This window comes from Barbatula barbatula (assembly GCF_947034865.1).
Source record: "Barbatula barbatula genome assembly, chromosome: 6".
In the NCBI taxonomy this organism is placed as follows: Eukaryota; Metazoa; Chordata; class Actinopteri; order Cypriniformes; family Nemacheilidae; genus Barbatula; species Barbatula barbatula.
Window position 1 is genome coordinate 24159208 of NC_136765.1, and position 16934 is coordinate 24176141.

At 39.7% G+C, this 16934-nt stretch overlaps 2 protein-coding genes across 3 annotated transcripts; one reads left to right on the forward strand and one right to left on the reverse strand.

Moving 5' to 3' along the window:
- Positions 1–1507: 1507 nt before the first annotated feature.
- On the forward strand, positions 1508–11130 carry zranb1b (zinc finger, RAN-binding domain containing 1b). 2 transcript variants are annotated; one of them, XM_079458305.1, is made up of 10 exons: positions 1508–1926; positions 3694–4644; positions 5415–5602; positions 5882–6035; positions 6183–6254; positions 6647–6845; positions 7063–7183; positions 9008–9137; positions 10304–10533; positions 10720–11130. In XM_079458305.1, the coding sequence occupies exons 2-10, from the start codon at positions 3804–3806 to the stop codon at positions 10936–10938; spliced, it is 2154 nt and encodes a 717-aa protein (XP_079314431.1). In that variant the 5' UTR covers positions 1508–1926; positions 3694–3803; the 3' UTR covers positions 10939–11130. The 2 variants fall into 2 exon arrangements, with proteins under 2 accessions (XP_079314431.1, XP_079314432.1); XM_079458306.1 differs by having other exon boundaries at positions 1592–1922.
- A 1617-nt stretch (positions 11131–12747) lies between these two features.
- On the reverse strand, positions 12748–16865 carry psmc1a (proteasome 26S subunit, ATPase 1a). Its single transcript, XM_079458307.1, has 11 exons — positions 16804–16865; positions 16116–16169; positions 15813–15909; positions 15600–15724; positions 15210–15395; positions 14972–15100; positions 14627–14723; positions 14350–14539; positions 13744–13895; positions 13120–13274; positions 12748–12998 (listed from the first exon to the last, which is right to left on the reverse strand). Exons 1-11 carry the CDS (start codon positions 16804–16806, stop codon positions 12864–12866), a joined length of 1323 nt encoding a protein of 440 aa, XP_079314433.1. The 5' UTR covers positions 16807–16865; the 3' UTR covers positions 12748–12863.
- Positions 16866–16934: the final 69 nt, after the last annotated feature.

A 16934-nucleotide genomic window follows, 5' to 3' on the forward strand; every position in this document is an offset into this window, starting at 1 on the left:
CCAAAGCGATCAGGTAACGTTCCTGGTTATCTTGTTCATATTCTGTCACTGCTCATATATTTTTTTAGTCATTCTTATTTGCATATTTATGTCAGAGACCATCTAATCGACAAACACGCACGTTACACGCACGCGATAGGCTTTGTCAAGCAACTCGTCTTTCAATGGAAATGGTCGCCATATACATCCACATAACTTTAAAAGTTAATAGTATGACTATAAGAATAAAGCTGTCACTCATTAACTCCACATGTTATCCGTTTACTTAATAACGTTTAATATAAACAAATCCTGCAGAAGTTAGTGACATAACAAAGTCCATATTTAGTCACTGAGGTTGTTTATGATTGGTGTAATGTTGTTACAAAACTCACCATAACATGCATGGCACCGGTTTTATCAAATAAGACATTACTTGACATTGTAAAGACTTTAATATATATTAAATTATTAGATGGCTTAGACGAAAACCCTCCATTGCATAAGATAACGACCACTGGATGGCGATGCTAGACCAATTATAATCGATTAGGTTATCAGCTGACCTCAAGACGGACCCCCTGGCCTACAACCTCTGTGTTTTTAATTTATTTAATATAATTATATAATGAGATAACGCAGTCTTTTTTTAATTGTGCATTCCAATTATTATCATTCAAACTGCAGTTGGTTTGTTTTTATTTAAGCCATAACTTAAAAAACACAGCAGATTGATGGCTGCAATACACTGCAAGAGTGTTTTTAAACTAGACATAATACACTTTCAGACTCTGTGAAAGAAACACACTAACTGATCAAAACTGCAGACTGGCGCAGACTTTCTGCAACAAGTCCAGACTGAAAATCCAAATCTGAGAAAAAGTCTTGTAGTGTATTTTAGCCTTAACACAATACATCCTTTTGAAAATTGTAAAAACAGAGTGATCTAATTTTTGAACCAAACTCTTCTTAAATTCAATTTTTTATTTAATTTCTAAATAATCCGGCAATATTATTGCTAATAGGTTTGGCCTTTATTAAGATACCGTGCGAACTTTTTGCATCATTAAACGAACTTATTTAAACTTGTAAATAACTCTGGTTAAAAGTTAAATAATCAATATCCGATTAATAAATTACCAACAACTGCTCAGTTAAAGCCACGCATTCTATGCCCTTTCCTTGCCCTTCATTTTCGGGTTGACACAAAAACCTACATCCAGCCTAAATACATTAAAAAGTCAAATCTTCAATGATGAGTTTCATTAAAAACTGCCCTAATGTCACTGCAGATGATGCTGCGGTAGATCTTTCTGTAACAATGACATCATTCCCTCGGCCTTGGCAGCGGATCCAAACACACGAAACACACGCCATTTCGGCTCCGTTACAGCACAAATGACGATAGAGCCGCACGGCTATCGTAGAGCCAAAATGGCGGACCGCAGGGCCACGGTTTCCTGATTGTCAGGGCTTATGAAGGAAGTGCGCCGCGGAGCCCTTTAACGTAAGAAATGCGCCCCCATTGGTTTCCGCGATGTTTACGGACTGAGAGCCAATCACATGTGGCCGCTGATCCAGGTGATATCCCTCCTACCAGTATCTCCGGAGTAGGTTTATTTTGGTTTGCCCCCAGCTCCTGTACCGCCGCCATTAGAGCTAGCCAAATCGGCAACAGAAATGGGAATTCCGGTGTCTAAAACCCTCTGAAACCCCGCTTTGATGCGAAGATCGCGGTGGCGTTGAGGGCTTTAGAGGAAGGGAGGCGAAATAACATGGGTGTTCCGCCGCAGAATTGCTCTGCTGTCGCGGTAAATTGTCGGTGCTGAGCTGGATTTGGACCCGGTAGGATTGGGTTTCGCCAGGACAGACCTCCGTAAGAGATCCGCTTGCAGAAGGGCAAACTCGGGAGGTGTTTGCAAACTGAAGTGTGGAGCATAAAGGCAGGTAAGGGCCTTGATTTATATGTGTGGGGGGAAATCACTGTAACGCTGGATGTGCAACAGGGCAGTTTAATGCACCGTAGATTTTGTTTAGTTTCCTAATGCTGTGCGTCAAATATGTCAACATCCCATAGATGCCTGCGCTCGATTGATTGTTTGTTTGTTTGTTGCTTTCTGTATTCAAAATTGTATTTATTCAAGATCTGGTCGTTCAGGGGAAATGTCATCATTTATGCGTTAAAGTGGCCTTATGTTTATTTACAGTACGGACACAAACACCGAAGCGCTTTTATGGTGTTGCTTCAGTTCGGGTAAAATCGACACCTTGGTGTGGTATTCCGAAAGGAGCCGAGAGTGTTTACAGCGAATCGGCGAGGAATTTGGGAAATTTCTACGTTTGCGTTTATTATGCAATTGAACTTGATACATTGTTGCGGCGGAAATGTTTCCTTCTCTTCGAGGGTTCAAAGGAAAACTGCCGCCCGTTATAGAAAAAAACATTTCACTGTTACGTAGAAGTTTCCTGACGGTGTTTTTCTGACTTAAACCTCGTTTTGGGGCAGCAATTGTGTAAAGTTTCAGTGTATTTTGAAGTAAAGCCCGTGTACTGGATTCCACCCACCTGACCAGCGCTGTCAAAAAGCATCTTTAATTTACCATCAATTGAAAACGCATAACAGTGACACAAACACAATGGTAGCAAATGATGACCAAGTACAAATGCCATGGTATTTACATGGCTCTTTCCAATATGGTGGAAATGTGTTGCATGTGCACACTGTACATTTTTCTAGTGGAAGCATTTTGTTAACAAATGTTAATAAACAAGATCTAGTTCATAACCAATGAGGGTCAAAGGATGGGACTGTTTACCCCAGTGATCTGGTTTCGTTACCATCTGTTTAGATTGTTGTCAGGAATAATCCAGAGTCGGGAACAACTTTCCGTTGCGAAAGCCTTTCAGAATAAATGTATTGTGTCCCCTTTTATTAGAGCAGCAAATGCAAAGATTAAGGCCATTCACAATGAGGCCGAAATGCGTGAATGAAAAGACAATAGTATAGTAAACGATATACTTTATATACAGAGAAATGCAGAGAATGCGTCCTGCATCTGTTTTTAGCTCAATGCATTTGAATTTGGTGTTAATACTATGAACTAAATTTATAGTTTTTAATAGTTCTGAATCTCACAAAATGTATTTTGGGGGTTTTGTGGTAAATTAATAATGTCCGTCAGTCGTTTGTCAAATTTAATACAATACAATGGGATTAAATGATCATTATCATATTCCATGGTAATTCAGAGAATACATAAAAAATGTATTTTGTATTAATTATACTATGTGGTCCAAATAGACAACTTTAAGATTTAGTTCATGTAAAACAAACTAAAGATTGACGAAATGTTTCAAATAGAAACAAATATTATTAAACATTGGCCATGTTAGCATCTAATGGAAGAAAAGCAACCTTTTTGTACATAAAGCACACAAGATTTTTAAATCATGCTGAAATAAAACAGATCATCCGTTCAGTTTGTCTACTTCATGCCATGTCTTGAAGCAAAACAGGGACATGTCAAAGACATTTTTCAAAATATTTATTACTCAACCAAGTTCAGTACTCAGATTGTTATCGTTTAAAAGAAGCTGTAGGATTGAAAAATTGATTTTGTATTGGCGAATACTGAATAGATTAAAATGAAAAAGAAAATATGGTTTCTATGAAACAAGTGAAAGCTAAACGTCACGTGTCTGTCTTTCTTGCAGGAGAAACTGGAGGCTCTGCGTTCCTGCGCAGGTGAAAACCGGTGAAGAACGGAGAACAGGTGGGTGGGAGGGAGGGGGGAGATCAGCTGCGGTGACCGGCGTGCGCGAGGATGACAGATTGTGGCGTGAAGTGGAGCTGTGAGTACTGCACCTACGAGAACTGGCCATCCGCCATCAAATGCACCATGTGTCGAGCCCAAAGACACAACGCACCCATCATCACAGAAGAACCCTTCAAGAGCAGCTCCAGCCTGGACCCGCAGCTGTGCACCACCCAGGGCGGCTCCACCCTGCTCATCTGCCCAGACTCCAGCGCTCGACCTCGCGTACGGATAGCGGACGAGCTGCCCGAGACCAGCAGCAAATGGTCCTGCCAGATGTGCACCTACCTGAACTGGGCCCGGGCTATCCGCTGTACGCAATGCCTCAGTCACAGGCAGCAGGGGTCGCAGCAGGGCCCCCCCAGCCCATCAGAGGCCCCCCAGACCTCGGGCTCCAGACCTTCCCCTGTGATCTCTGACCCCTGCGAGGAGTACAACGACCGCAACCGGTTGAACATGCACGCTCAGCGTTGGGAGTGCTCGGCCTGCACCTACGACAACTGGCCAAAGAGTCTCAGCTGTGTGGTTTGCGACCACCCCAAACCCAACAGTACACCTGAGACGCCCCTGCACGACTCCGAGGCGGAGAGCACTACATCCCAGTCCTTCGTAAACGAGCTGGAGCGAGAGAATGTTAGGACAGCGGGGGGTGGGGGGATGAGCGGGGGAATGCGGGGCAGGCAGAGAAAACTCTCTCCACCTTCGTGTAAAGGGCAGGCGGAGGTGAAGATCGAGCTGGCGTGTGGAGCGATGGGCAGCGATAATGAGCAGGAGGCGGACTTTAAAAAGCTTAAACAGATCAGGAACCGGATGCGCAGAAGTGATTGGCTGTTTCTAAACGCGTGCGCTGGTGAGAAACAAACCACATTACTTTAGCAGTAGTACTTTACAGTAGTTAACCCAAAACTGAAAAACTTATGTGACTCTTTGTTCCGTGGAACACAAAAGAAGATATTTTGAGAAATGTCTCTGTGGTTTTGTGTCAATTCGGTGGAAGTCAATGGGGCACATTGTTGTTTGGGTACCAGCATTCTTCAAAATATCCTCTGTTGTGTTCAGCAGAAGAATTTAAGTCATACAGGTTTAAAATGAGGGTGTGTAAATATTGAAATACATTTTTTTTTAAGTGAACAATTCCCTTAAGTCACACCTAAAAATAAATGAATGTTGTTGCATTAGATAAGAAGTTTGACAACCTGGACATTTGTCTTTTAAAACAGTATATTTGCATTTCAAAATATCACTAATACAAATTTGAATACAATATGTATTGTCTAATGCACAAAATCTTTGGTGACATGATGTTTTGCGATGTGTTTTTTATATCGTTTCATATCAAATCTTTATTTTATATCAGTGAAAAAATATTTGCATGTGTGTGGTTTGATACCACATGCAAAGCGACAAATTTGCTCCCGTGGGCTTACCCCTAGTGGGAGTTTTTCTATTAGCTTTCTGCTCTCTTTCTTCTGTCTTTTGGGAATTCATGTTACGTCTGGAAATTGCTTCATTAAATCTGAAATGCATTCTGCAGTATCAAACAATTGTGAAAAATCAAAGTTTGTTTATGTGTGTTTGTATGCATCGGTCCTATGAAATGTTTTCCACCTCCATTATTAGGTGTGGTGGAGGGGGATCTGTCGGCCGTGGAGGCGTACAAGTCATCAGGTGGCGACATTGCACGTCAGCTGACCGCGGATGAGGTGCGGATTCTGAACCGCCCGTCTGCGTTTGACTCTGGTTTCACGCTGGTGCACCTCGCCATCCGCTTCCAAAGACAGGACATGCTGGCAGTACTACTCACAGAGGTCAGGGTTTTGCATGTCAGACGTGAAATAATTTTCATTTTTGTGTGAACTGTCCCTTTAAATAATGACACGCACGTGCTAATGTCATTGGCACTTCACATCCGTGTTTTTCAGTGATCTTACCACGGTACACACGGGACACATCCTACAATAAACTGTGATTCTTGTTCCCATCAATCACATCATACTGTTGATATTCTAACTCTAAGAATCAGTATTTTTGGTTACATTTTATACGAATATAAATGTATTTATACATGTGTTTTCTTCATTCTTAAGGTATCGCAGCAGACAGCTAAGTGTATACCGGCACTGGTGTGTCCCGAATTAACAGAACAGATCCGCCGGGAGGTGGCCGCAGCTCTTCACAGACGTAAAGGAGAATTTCCCTGTAACTTCTTCACTGACCTCGTCACCTTTACACTACCAGCAGGTTCTCTTTTACTCTTGTTTAAGAAAAAGTATCTGCTACCACAGGTTCACGAGAGTTATCTGTGATGTACATTGCATACATTCCTGTTTCAAAGGAGCACGTGAAAATTGCCATTATATGTCCTCAACAATCTTTTTTCCTCTTAAGATATTGAAGACCTTTCCCCAAATGTTCAAGAAAAATTGTTTGATGAGGTCCTGGACCGAGATGTGCAAAAAGGTAAACGCAACATACAGTTCCACAGTGTGTTTCAGCAAGTTGCATTTACATTTATGGATTTTACAGACACTTTTATCCAAAGTGACATACCGTGTTTCATTCAATCTTTGGTTCAATATGTGTGCTAAAATGTTTAGCTGAACATTTTTTACAAAGTCTGTTCATTTCGTTAATGCACAATTACTTTACTATTTGCCTTCGCTGATGTTTTTCCTGCCGTCCATGATCCGATCAGAACAGACCTGCAGTCTATTTTTGGGTCCCGACCCACCAGTTAATATAGAAGATGCTTTAGCTGGTCTGTTTCATTTGTATCCTTAATATAGTAGCTGTAAAACATATCCCTTAAAGTTCAGAGAGCAGCTTTGACAAAATGGCGTTGTCCTTCACAGAGCTAGAAGAGGAGTCTCCCATCATAAACTGGTCTCTGGAGCTGGGCACACGTCTGGATAGCCGCCTATATGCTCTGTGGAACAGAACGGCCGGAGATTGTCTTCTGGACTCTGTTCTACAGGCCACGTGGGGAATTTATGACAAAGACTCGGTCCTGAGAAAAAGCCTCAACGATAGTTTACACGACTGCTCTCACTGGTAAGACAGAAAATGAAAAGTTAACAATTTCCTGCCATTAAAGTATTTCCTGTATAATCCGTCAGTGGTTCGAGTGATCCAGCAGCCTAAAGTATATGACTAGTGCTACATCCCAACAAATGCTTAAATTGTTTTATGACTAACTGTATTCAAATGTGAGTAATGATACCTAAGGATCGTATAAGCAATATAACTGGCGTGTTTGTATTTTCTACAGGTTCTACACACGCTGGAAAGAGTGGGAATCATGGTATTCCCAGAGCTTCGGCTTACATTTTTCCCTAAGAGAGGAACAGTGGCAGGAGGACTGGGCTTTCATACTGTCTTTAGCAAGTCAGGTATACAACCAGTTCAAAAGCATACAGTTCTGATCTACTGCAGGCATCCCTACACAGCACCCATAGATGACATTATTTTTGGTTGTCTAGCAATGTTGTGGTTGCTATGGTCATAGGTAGATCCTAATATGCATGCATACATGCACAGCCTCACATCATTAGTGACTTTATGCAAATTATCCTCCATATTGGAACTGTCAGAACCAGTTTCAATAAATGTAAATGTAAATTACAAACTAATTACGATACAAAATAAAAGCGTTAGCAAACAAGTGAAAAAGAAAAAGTGACCATAGTTTAGAAGCCTCTAAATTTTTAGTAAATACATATAAAAACACACTTTCTTACCTTTGAAAAAATCTTCTGATTTCTCTGAGAATAGAAACCTTGGTGGTTTTTAAATCCAGAGTAGGGCTGTTAAACGATTAATCGTGATTAATCACATTCAAAATAAACCTATATTACAAATATGACCTCATAAGTCTGTGTACTGTGCATATTCATTTACTTTTTATAAACACGTACATGCATACATATTTAGGATATATATATATATATACCAATAATATAAATATAAGTGTTTATCGAGACATTTGTTTAAATATAAAATTAATAATTGCATATATGTGTGTGTTTTTATAAACACAAAATGAATTTGCACAGTACACAGACATATATCATGAAACACATACTTTTATTCTGGATGCGATTAATCGTTTGACTGCCCTGATCCAGAGGCTACACAAGTGAAAAACTATTGAACTATGTGAAATGTTGAATGTTCCAAGATGGCGGACGCGCGCATGTGTCAGAGACCACAAAATGATAACAGATGGCGGCATTTAACTATTTAGCATTTAATAAGATAGTTGTGTCCTCATCTGTGATAACCATTTTATAGCGTTTGTAATACTGTAATATAGTCACAGTTGAGGGACCTACAGGCTTTACGTTATTTGCATTACATAAAACCCTTTGGTACCTGTTTGCTAACGTGTTCATCTGCTAATGCACTTGGAGAAACAGCTTTCCCATTACTTTGTGACCGCCTACTGAGATAGCTGCGCGGTTGACTCGTACTGAAAGTCCCTCTCTCTTACACACAATATTTCATGAATCTTCATACTGTGCTGAATTTTATAGTGTACATGAATCAAAATTTCCCCGTGAACCGGTAGCGATCGTTTTTTCGTATTTTGACGCATTTCATAGCGAAGTGGAATTTTGAATGAGGAAAAAGAGTGTACGTGGCTTTTGTCTGTCTTAGCGATTTGATTGGATGTACAAAAACAGCTGTTGCATTTTGAAATGGAACTGGCAGCAGACTGACAGTGAAGGGGAGGAGTTAACTGATGCTCCGCCCAAGCTTTCTAACATTCGTCATCTAAGATGAATAGTCATTACAGGAAGGAAGTGCATTTTCAGATTTTAACTAAAGATTTTGAAGGCACACAAATTTTAAAAAGACAATGACCCACATTGATAAACTATTTACAATAAACGCTCTTTCTGAATAGGCATAGTTATTCTTAATTTCACTGGGACTTTAATCTTTCCCGCATGAAACAAGATAATATAGTTTACTTTAGTATTTACTATAGTAAATTGTAATATAATGAATTCATTCGCTGTTAATGCATACTTGAGTTTCCTCATGGATTAAATCAAACCCCCAGTACATATTTTCGTCAAGTAAACTAGAATGCAAATTGCAATTAACGTGGACCTAAAAGTAAAATGTTGTGGTTTTGGAATGAAATAAGCCTAAAACGTAGCAGTTTGGTCACATTAACATTTGTATGTTTTCTTCTCTTCTGGCTGCAGCCTGGTGCGAGTTTGGAGCAGACGCACGTGTTTGTGTTGGCACACATCCTACGCAGACCCATCATAGTGTACGGTGTGAAATATTACAAGAGCTTCAGAGGAGAGACTCTGGGATACACTCGATTCCAGGGTGAGCCGCTGTGCTAGTCTGCACACATCACAGTTCTTTTAGCTAAAACAGCATTCTTGTTTGGTTGTCATGACATTTAGAATGACATTCGTTATTACGATTACTTAATGTGGGCTTACAAAATGTCCCATGGTAACCAATGGTTCCACTTAAATGCCTTTATCACAATTACATCCCACATGAAAAAATTCTGGATTCTACTTTCGTGTTTACTATAGTAAACTGTAGTAAAAATGCTGGTTGATTACAGTATAAAGTTAATCAATATCATGTCGTTACTACTACAGAAAACATTAATTATTTATTAACATAAATTAATCATTACAGTATTCTACAATTTACCATAGTTTACTTAAATATTAAGTCAAGTCAGCTTTATTTATATAGCACGTTTTACAATATTCTTTGTTACAAAGCAGCTGTACAAGAAAACATTGACTATAAGAAAAACATATAAGGTTATGCAAGTCAAATCACAGGTCAAATATCAGACACACTATAAATTCCAATATGCAGTGTTAATGAAATAAGACTATCAAATTCTAGCAGCCCCCCCGGCCTGGCAAACAATGCAAAACAGTCTGTAAACGGTGGCGAGGAACCAAAACTCCATTGGAGGAGAAAAAACCTCAGAGGGAAACCAGGCCTAACCAGGGGATTCCAGATCCCCTTTGGCAAAAGCTGCAGCCTCTGCACAAGCTCGACAGTGCGCGCACAACAAGGCAACATATTAAAGTATAGTACAGTATTATTAACTACAGTTTATCACTGAACTTCATATTACACAATAGTGTAGGATACATTATCAAAGTGTAGTAAGAACAATATAGGATTTACTATAGTAAAAATTCCCTTTTTTCTGATTTGGGATGGTAAAAACTGACTATGGGACGTCCTCAAAACAGAACACGATTTCAGAAACATTCTATAATTTAGTTTCTTTTCTGGATTACAGTGGTGCCTACTTATATTTATTAGTATTTCAGTAACTATAGTTCCTGTTTGTACATTTTTGTGAGAGATGTGACTGTGTATTTGTGATCATAAATAAGCATTTTAACGCTTTCGTTTGGCTGAATTATTCAAGATTTTTATATCCGTCGCAGATCTAATTTCTTTAGTTATAACAGACATGAGAGTTGAAACTTTTTTCTCCATGATTCTAGGTGTGTACCTCCCTCTGCTGTGGGAGCAAAGCTTCTGCTGGAAGAGCCCCATCGCCCTCGGTTACACACGTGGCCATTTTTCCGCCCTGGTCGCCATGGAGAACGACGGCTACGATAATCGAGGCGCAGGCGCCAACCTGAACACGGATGATGATGTCACGGTCACTTTCCTGCCGTTGGTCGACAGCGAGCGAAAGCTCTTGCACATCCACTTTCTGTCAGCACAAGAGGTGAGAAACATGACGCGTATTTATGATTGAACATTTCTCTCGCCATCACATCACTGTTCACCAGCTCATAGTCATGCATTCTGGGATTTCTTTCATTTATTTTTAGATTATGATATGATGCACTATTTATCGACTCTCTGTGATTGGTGGATATCGCTCTCATTGGCTTTTTTGTGTGTCCATCAGATGGGTACAGAGGAACAACAGGAGCGGATGTTGAGGCAGTGGATGGACTGTTGCGTGACGGAGGGCGGGGTTTTGGTCGCCATGCAGAAGAGCTCTAGGAGACGGAACCACCCGCTCGTCACTCAGATGGTGGAGAAGTGGCTGGACGGTTATCGGCAACTCGCCGCCTGTCCCACTCTTTCTGACGGGGAGGAAGAGGAGGAGGACGAAGATGAGTGAAGAACAGGCCACATAGAAGTTCACTTGACACTACAACACGCCCCTCTTGTTTTCCCTCACATGTAGAAACACAACAACACACACGTTTAGCCCCAGCTGAAAAACAAACAAACCCGAGGTTTCCTTTTGATTTTTGTCCTTAAAAACAGCGAATTATTTGGGTTTGTCGAAAATAAAGGAATGCAATCATGATTGTATTTGTCCTTGCAAAGTATGTTCTTTGCTTTTTGTTTGCGTTTCGGTTTTAATTTGCTGTCGCGACGCTTGTAGTGACTGAGAAAAAGGACTGAGCAATGATGCGCTTTTGAGAGAAAGATATTTAATAGGTAAATTGCAGCAATTTAAGCACCCTTTTTAAAACTGGTTCTGTTTGTCATGGAGCCGACGCAAAAGTCTACTTATGTTTGTGTTGCGTTACTCTAGATTGAGATGACTAAAACATAATTCACTACACGTTTGAAAACATTCATTCACATAACTAATCTCGCTCCAAGTAGGGCTGTTATGCTTTCTGTTTAAATAAAGCTTGGTTCTTTGTTTTCACCTGGACGAGGAGGAGAAATCCAGTGGACGTTTTACTCCTTTACAACTTTTCTCTATTTATCGGAATAATAGTTTGTGAGCCATAGAAATGAATGCTTTTTCACACGTACTCACGTCTTGTCCCATTTCTGAAGTATGTTTTGAACGCACTGTGTGTCGACCTGTAACACGGACGAGATTCCACACCCTCTTCGCAGAGGAACGTTATTTCAACTTTTGTTTTCAACGTGGTCCGTTTCACTCTTTCAGTTCTGTATTTTTGTGTCGTATGTCATTTGTGAATGTGTCTGCCCACAGTTCCTCGGTGTATGCTTCTGAACTCCTGTACACAACAGTCATCAAAGACTTGATGTAGACCAAAGTGAATATTCAGAGATCTGTGGAGTGTTTTATTTTTATTTTGCAGTGCTAATATAACCGGTTAAGTTTGTTTTTTCCATTATTCGTTGCATCTCATCACCTCTTGTATTTGTGTCCAAATCCAACCCCTTACACTCGCATCTTTGTTGTATTTTCATTTTTAAATCATGTAATAGTAGCCACTACACTTTGGCATATTTGATATATAAGGTGGAGACCAAACTTGGTGATATTGAAGACCTAAGTGTTTTGAATGTCCAACTATGAAACTATTATAAAACTTCAAAAACTAACAAAAGTGTGATTTCCTAAATGATATACCCCATCATTGAGCTGAAGGCTGTGTTGAAGTCCTCTTTAGCATAATGAAGATTTTTTTATAAGAACAAAGTTGTAACTTTACACTCGTAAACATTTACTATCGAGGTTGAAAGTAAATAATGACATGAAAATATGTATTTAGTCTCAATTTTTACGAAGTAATGTTTTCATATGTGAAACCTCACATTTCACTTCACAAATCAAAAGGTGATTTCTTTTTAAACTAAACATAAAATTGTTAATGACAATTAAGTGATCGCCAATCTTATTCCCAACAATAATATATTATTGTCATTTTCGTAATAAAATCCTCTCATTTATGCTGACATAAAATGACTAATTATTACTTTATATATAGCAGTGATGGGAACACATGAATAGTAGTAAATTTAAAACACCTGTATGCTTTGGCGAGGAAATGTGCTTAGTTCTCATTTGAATAATGTCACTATGAACAAAAAAGCAGATCTCGCCCTAAAATGAAATATTTCTTATTTACTTTTGATTTTGGCGAATGAAATGTGATCTGGACAGGTTTTCGTTAGATTATTCAGATCAGCAGAATAAATGTGAGTTCAGCAAAGACGCATTTAAGAAATGTTTAATTGCCATCAAACACAAATGACCAGAGGGTAACATTAGGAGAAAGTGTAAATATAAACAAAACAAATTGTGAAGAGTGGAACTTGACTAGTGGCGGGTTAAAGGTAGAGGCCTTCTGGCGTCCCCTCCTGCTTCTTGTAGAGAACGTTTTCTTTGGACTTCTTAAAGTCTTCATTTGTGACTTTCATGCGTCGTTCCCTAAGAGCCATCAGACCTGCCTCGGTGCAAATAGCCTGAAAGAAAAAATTAGCCTGATGAGTAACACATTTAATGAGTCCTGCATTCATAGTTTCAGTCTACGTCATTAAACTTCTTAAGGTGTGTCGCCTGTTACAGCTATAAAAAGCCCACAACCTTAATGTCAGCTCCAGACAGGTCCTCTTTCGCTAGGATGAGGTCATCCAAGGTCACGTCATCAGCCACCGTCATCCTACTGGTGTGGATCTGGAAGATTCTGCGCTTGGTCTTTTCGTCTGGCAGTGGGAACTCTATCTTACGATCAATTCTGCCTGTAAAGATTTATACAATATACTTTATTCATCTCGTGTGTGCTTTCCGTATGGTAAGGTGATCAATTCTTACTACGCTTACAAATCAGTGCACTTTAACCTTTATTAAATTCAATCGTTTGTAGTTTCATTTTGAAACGCAAACCAGATATACAGAGTCTCATTCATGTAATAATACCTGATGCTTTTCTGAAAACGACCAGCTGGCACTTGAGAACACTGATTTTTTTTGGAGATGCATTTGCTGCTATGATTTATAATATCAAGGGCAGTAACATGCGACCAGTATCTTATTCTGAAGGAGATTAGTGAATATAAAAAATGCAGTAACGGCAATATTAACTTCTCCATTGTTGTACAAGTGTGATGGTTGATCAATGTAGGGTTTGTGCCGCCTCTCCTCCACTGTCAGCCGTTCGTTCTGCTCGTGTTTCATGAATGAGGCCCATTATTGGCATATTTTTTTCACCTGGTCTAATGAGGGCTGGATCGAGGGTCTCTATCCTATTAGTCGCCATGATGACTTTGACATCTCCACGAGAGTCGAATCCATCCAACTGGTTCAGCAGCTCCAACAAAGTTCTCTGGATCTCCCGCTCCCCACCTGAATTAGAGTCGTACCTGCAGAGCAACAAGTCTCATCACACAGAATCTTGTAATCAGTGCCGATCCAAGACATCTTGGGCCCTAGGCAAACATTCTTTGAAGACTTTTGGCAAACTGAATTTTGAAGCCAAGCCATGGGCATATGTAAAAGTACATCATCACGTTATGCGCAATGTCATCACCTGCACGCATTGCATGATGTCAGAGGATGTCACAGTGATTAAATGAATTAGTGGTGCAGGGGCCCTACGCAACTTGCGTAGTTTGCGTATAGGAAAGAAAGGCTCTGCTTATAATTCATCTGTGGTCATTTATGTTTTTAATACAACTACATGAGCCACATTTAAAGCCTGAATAAAATGACAGATGCACACACCAGTGCATGCGTATTCATTTCATTCAATAATAATGCAGCAAGTTCCTCTATGGTAAAATGACAAACCACAAACTTTAAAAAGCTCAAATCTACCTTTTTGTCCCTATAGCATCGATCTCATCAATAAAGACGATGGATGGAGCGTGTTCCTCAGCAACTCTGAAAAGTTCTCGCACCAGTTTAGGACCATCGCCCAGATACTTCTGAATAAGCTCTGAGCCCACGACCCTCAGGAAGGTGGCGGAGGTCTGGTTAGCCACCGCCTTTGCCAGAAGGGTCTTACCTGCAGACAAGTGACATGTTACATTAGTATGGAACGTGCGCTAAAAACAATTCATATGGATGTGATTTTGAGAGCCCTTAGACAGACCTGTCCCAGGTGCGCCATAGAGAATCACCCCTTTTGGGGGCTTTATTCCCATTTCTTCATAATACTCCGGATGTGTCAGTGGAAGCTCCACAGACTCCTGTAAAAGAAAGTCATGTCAAAACAGTTGAAGAACAATACTTAAACAACGACCCACTGTTCTTCTTAATGCACGTTTCTGAAATTATGCGCACAGCTCTAAATATTCAACCAAGTTTAAATTTTAGTGGTAACTTTTTACAAAATCAAGACTTATTCTCCATCACTCAGTGTTAAATATTCAACCCTATATAATACACTAAATGACAAATTAAAACGTATAATCTGTGGCTGTTTGGTGAGGGGTACCTTGATCTCTTGGATCTGGTTGTCCAGTCCTCCGATGTCTGCATACGTCTCCTGTGGGGCTTTTTCTACTTTCATCACTGTCACTAGAGGATCTGTGTCATCCATCAGCACCCCGATCACCGCATGAACCTGAAATCAACATCTTTAGTTTTTTTCCTCATATTTGCATTACTTCTATTATAATATTAATCCCCTTAATTTATAACTGTATATATAGATTAATGCCATCCCAACTGACCTTGTGGTTTAGTAACACTGAACAGCCAGGCTCCAGAAGATCCTTGTCCACAAATGAAAGAATACTGACATAATGTTCAGAGCCCACTGAGGTCGACACAATGGCATGATTATCGTCGATAATCTCCTCCAGAGTTCCCACAGACATGGGGGTCCCCCTCAGGTCATCTACTTTAGATCTCTCTTCCTGTAAAACAAAACAAAGTGCTCTCAGTTTCCAGATTTACCTATAATGTCGTAATAGATGTGTTTAGTTATTAAATACAAAATATATGTTACAAAATTAGAGAGATCCTTGGTATATTTTAATGTAGTTTGTATAAATAGCTACGTGGTGCAAATTTGTGCTTTTTGGATTACAAAAAATATATATTTGTTTAGTTCTCTCCACCTCTTGTTTTTCCTCCAAAGGTTTCATCTGCTCCTGATTCCTGATGAACTCCTCCTCCATCAACAGATAGTCTTTAATTCTCTCCTGTTTCAGGAGTTTCAGTCTGCATTGTGTGTGTGGTGTAACTGGCGAAAGATATATGATATTTCATTGGACATTTAAGGAATTACTTCATGTGACGGCAACATAAATGTTTAAAGACATTCATATTACCCAGCGGGAGTTTGCTAGCAGCATCTGGACCCTTTACTTTCTTCTTCTTCTTCCCAACTCTGGAGGGAATAGGGGGTTCATATTTCTTTTTCTTATCCTAAAAAGCAAAATAAACAATAGGAAAATATATAAACGCTGCATTTGCAGTCAGACTTTTCAATAGAGTTGATCTAAAATAGACACATTTTCCAATGGCAGAAGGCCATGATATCCTGCGATGACCTAGATGGATGTTCACAAACTCTTTTCATGATTTGTTTACCTACCACTGAACAGCAGTGTGTGTATTTTTCTAATACTCACCTTGTCATCTTTCTTTCCCCCACCGGGCCCCTGACCTCCACTCTGACTTTGACCCTGTGAAACAGATTCAACGAAACAGATTTTGAATCGGCTGTCTGTCATCCACTGTACACTCCCTGAAGTCCCAAGTCAAACAGTCTGATCACGTGAGCAATTGATCAAATGAGCTGGTAATGTATATTGCATTATCCACAAACAATTATAACATTACGTTTTAGTACAGTACAGTACAGTACAGTAAAATGATAGTAACCACAAATCTACAGTTGTCTCACCACAAAGAATCATAGTTTAACCATGTTATTTGTAGTAATCGTATGGCAGAACAAATGGTTTAATAGCAAGCCGCCACAAAACCATGGTTACCATACTTTTACTATAATAAATCCACGCATGGTTTATAATTTTATAGGCCTAAAGACATTAAAATAGGTTATTTGTACATGGAGATCCACAGAAATATTAGCTGGCAGCAACATCTGAGTCAATAAGTCATATGAGATACACAAACATAATGAATATTATTGATGTCATTATTTGACCAACAGCGATTACAAGCTAACACAAAAATTAAACAGTCTGTAGAATGTACTACAACTAACATTCGGTTATAACATTTCCACAAGAACAATACAGATATATACCAATGATTGAAATAAATGAAAAACAGACAAATATGCTGGCTCACCATTGTCGTTTGGTGCCTTTCTTCGTCTTCACTTGACTCGCGATTTACAATGTCACCCTCAGTGGAGCAGCGCCACCTGCTGGAGAGGAGGTCACGTAAACCCCCACCAACCAATGAAAATGCATGTGGGC

What these genes read in the sequence shown, in the direction of transcription:
- zranb1b (XM_079458305.1), top strand. Translation starts at nt 3,804, where the DNA reads ATGACAGATTGTGGCGTGAAGTGGAGCTGTGAGTACTGCACCTACGAG. An exon ending in GGACCGAGATGTGCAAAAAG is followed by an intron (nt 6,255 to 6,646) that starts GTAAACGCAACA and finishes TGTCCTTCACAG; the next exon opens with AGCTAGAAGAGGAGTCTCCC. An exon ending in ACTTTCTGTCAGCACAAGAG is followed by an intron (nt 10,534 to 10,719) that starts GTGAGAAACATG and finishes TGTGTCCATCAG; the next exon opens with ATGGGTACAGAGGAACAACA.
- psmc1a (XM_079458307.1), bottom strand. An exon ending in TGCTAGCAAACTCCCGCTGG is followed by an intron (nt 15,725 to 15,812) that starts GTAATATGAATG and finishes ATCTTTCGCCAG; the next exon opens with TTACACCACACACACAATGC. An exon ending in GATGCTATAGGGACAAAAAG is followed by an intron (nt 13,896 to 14,349) that starts GTAGATTTGAGC and finishes GTTGCTCTGCAG; the next exon opens with GTACGACTCTAATTCAGGTG.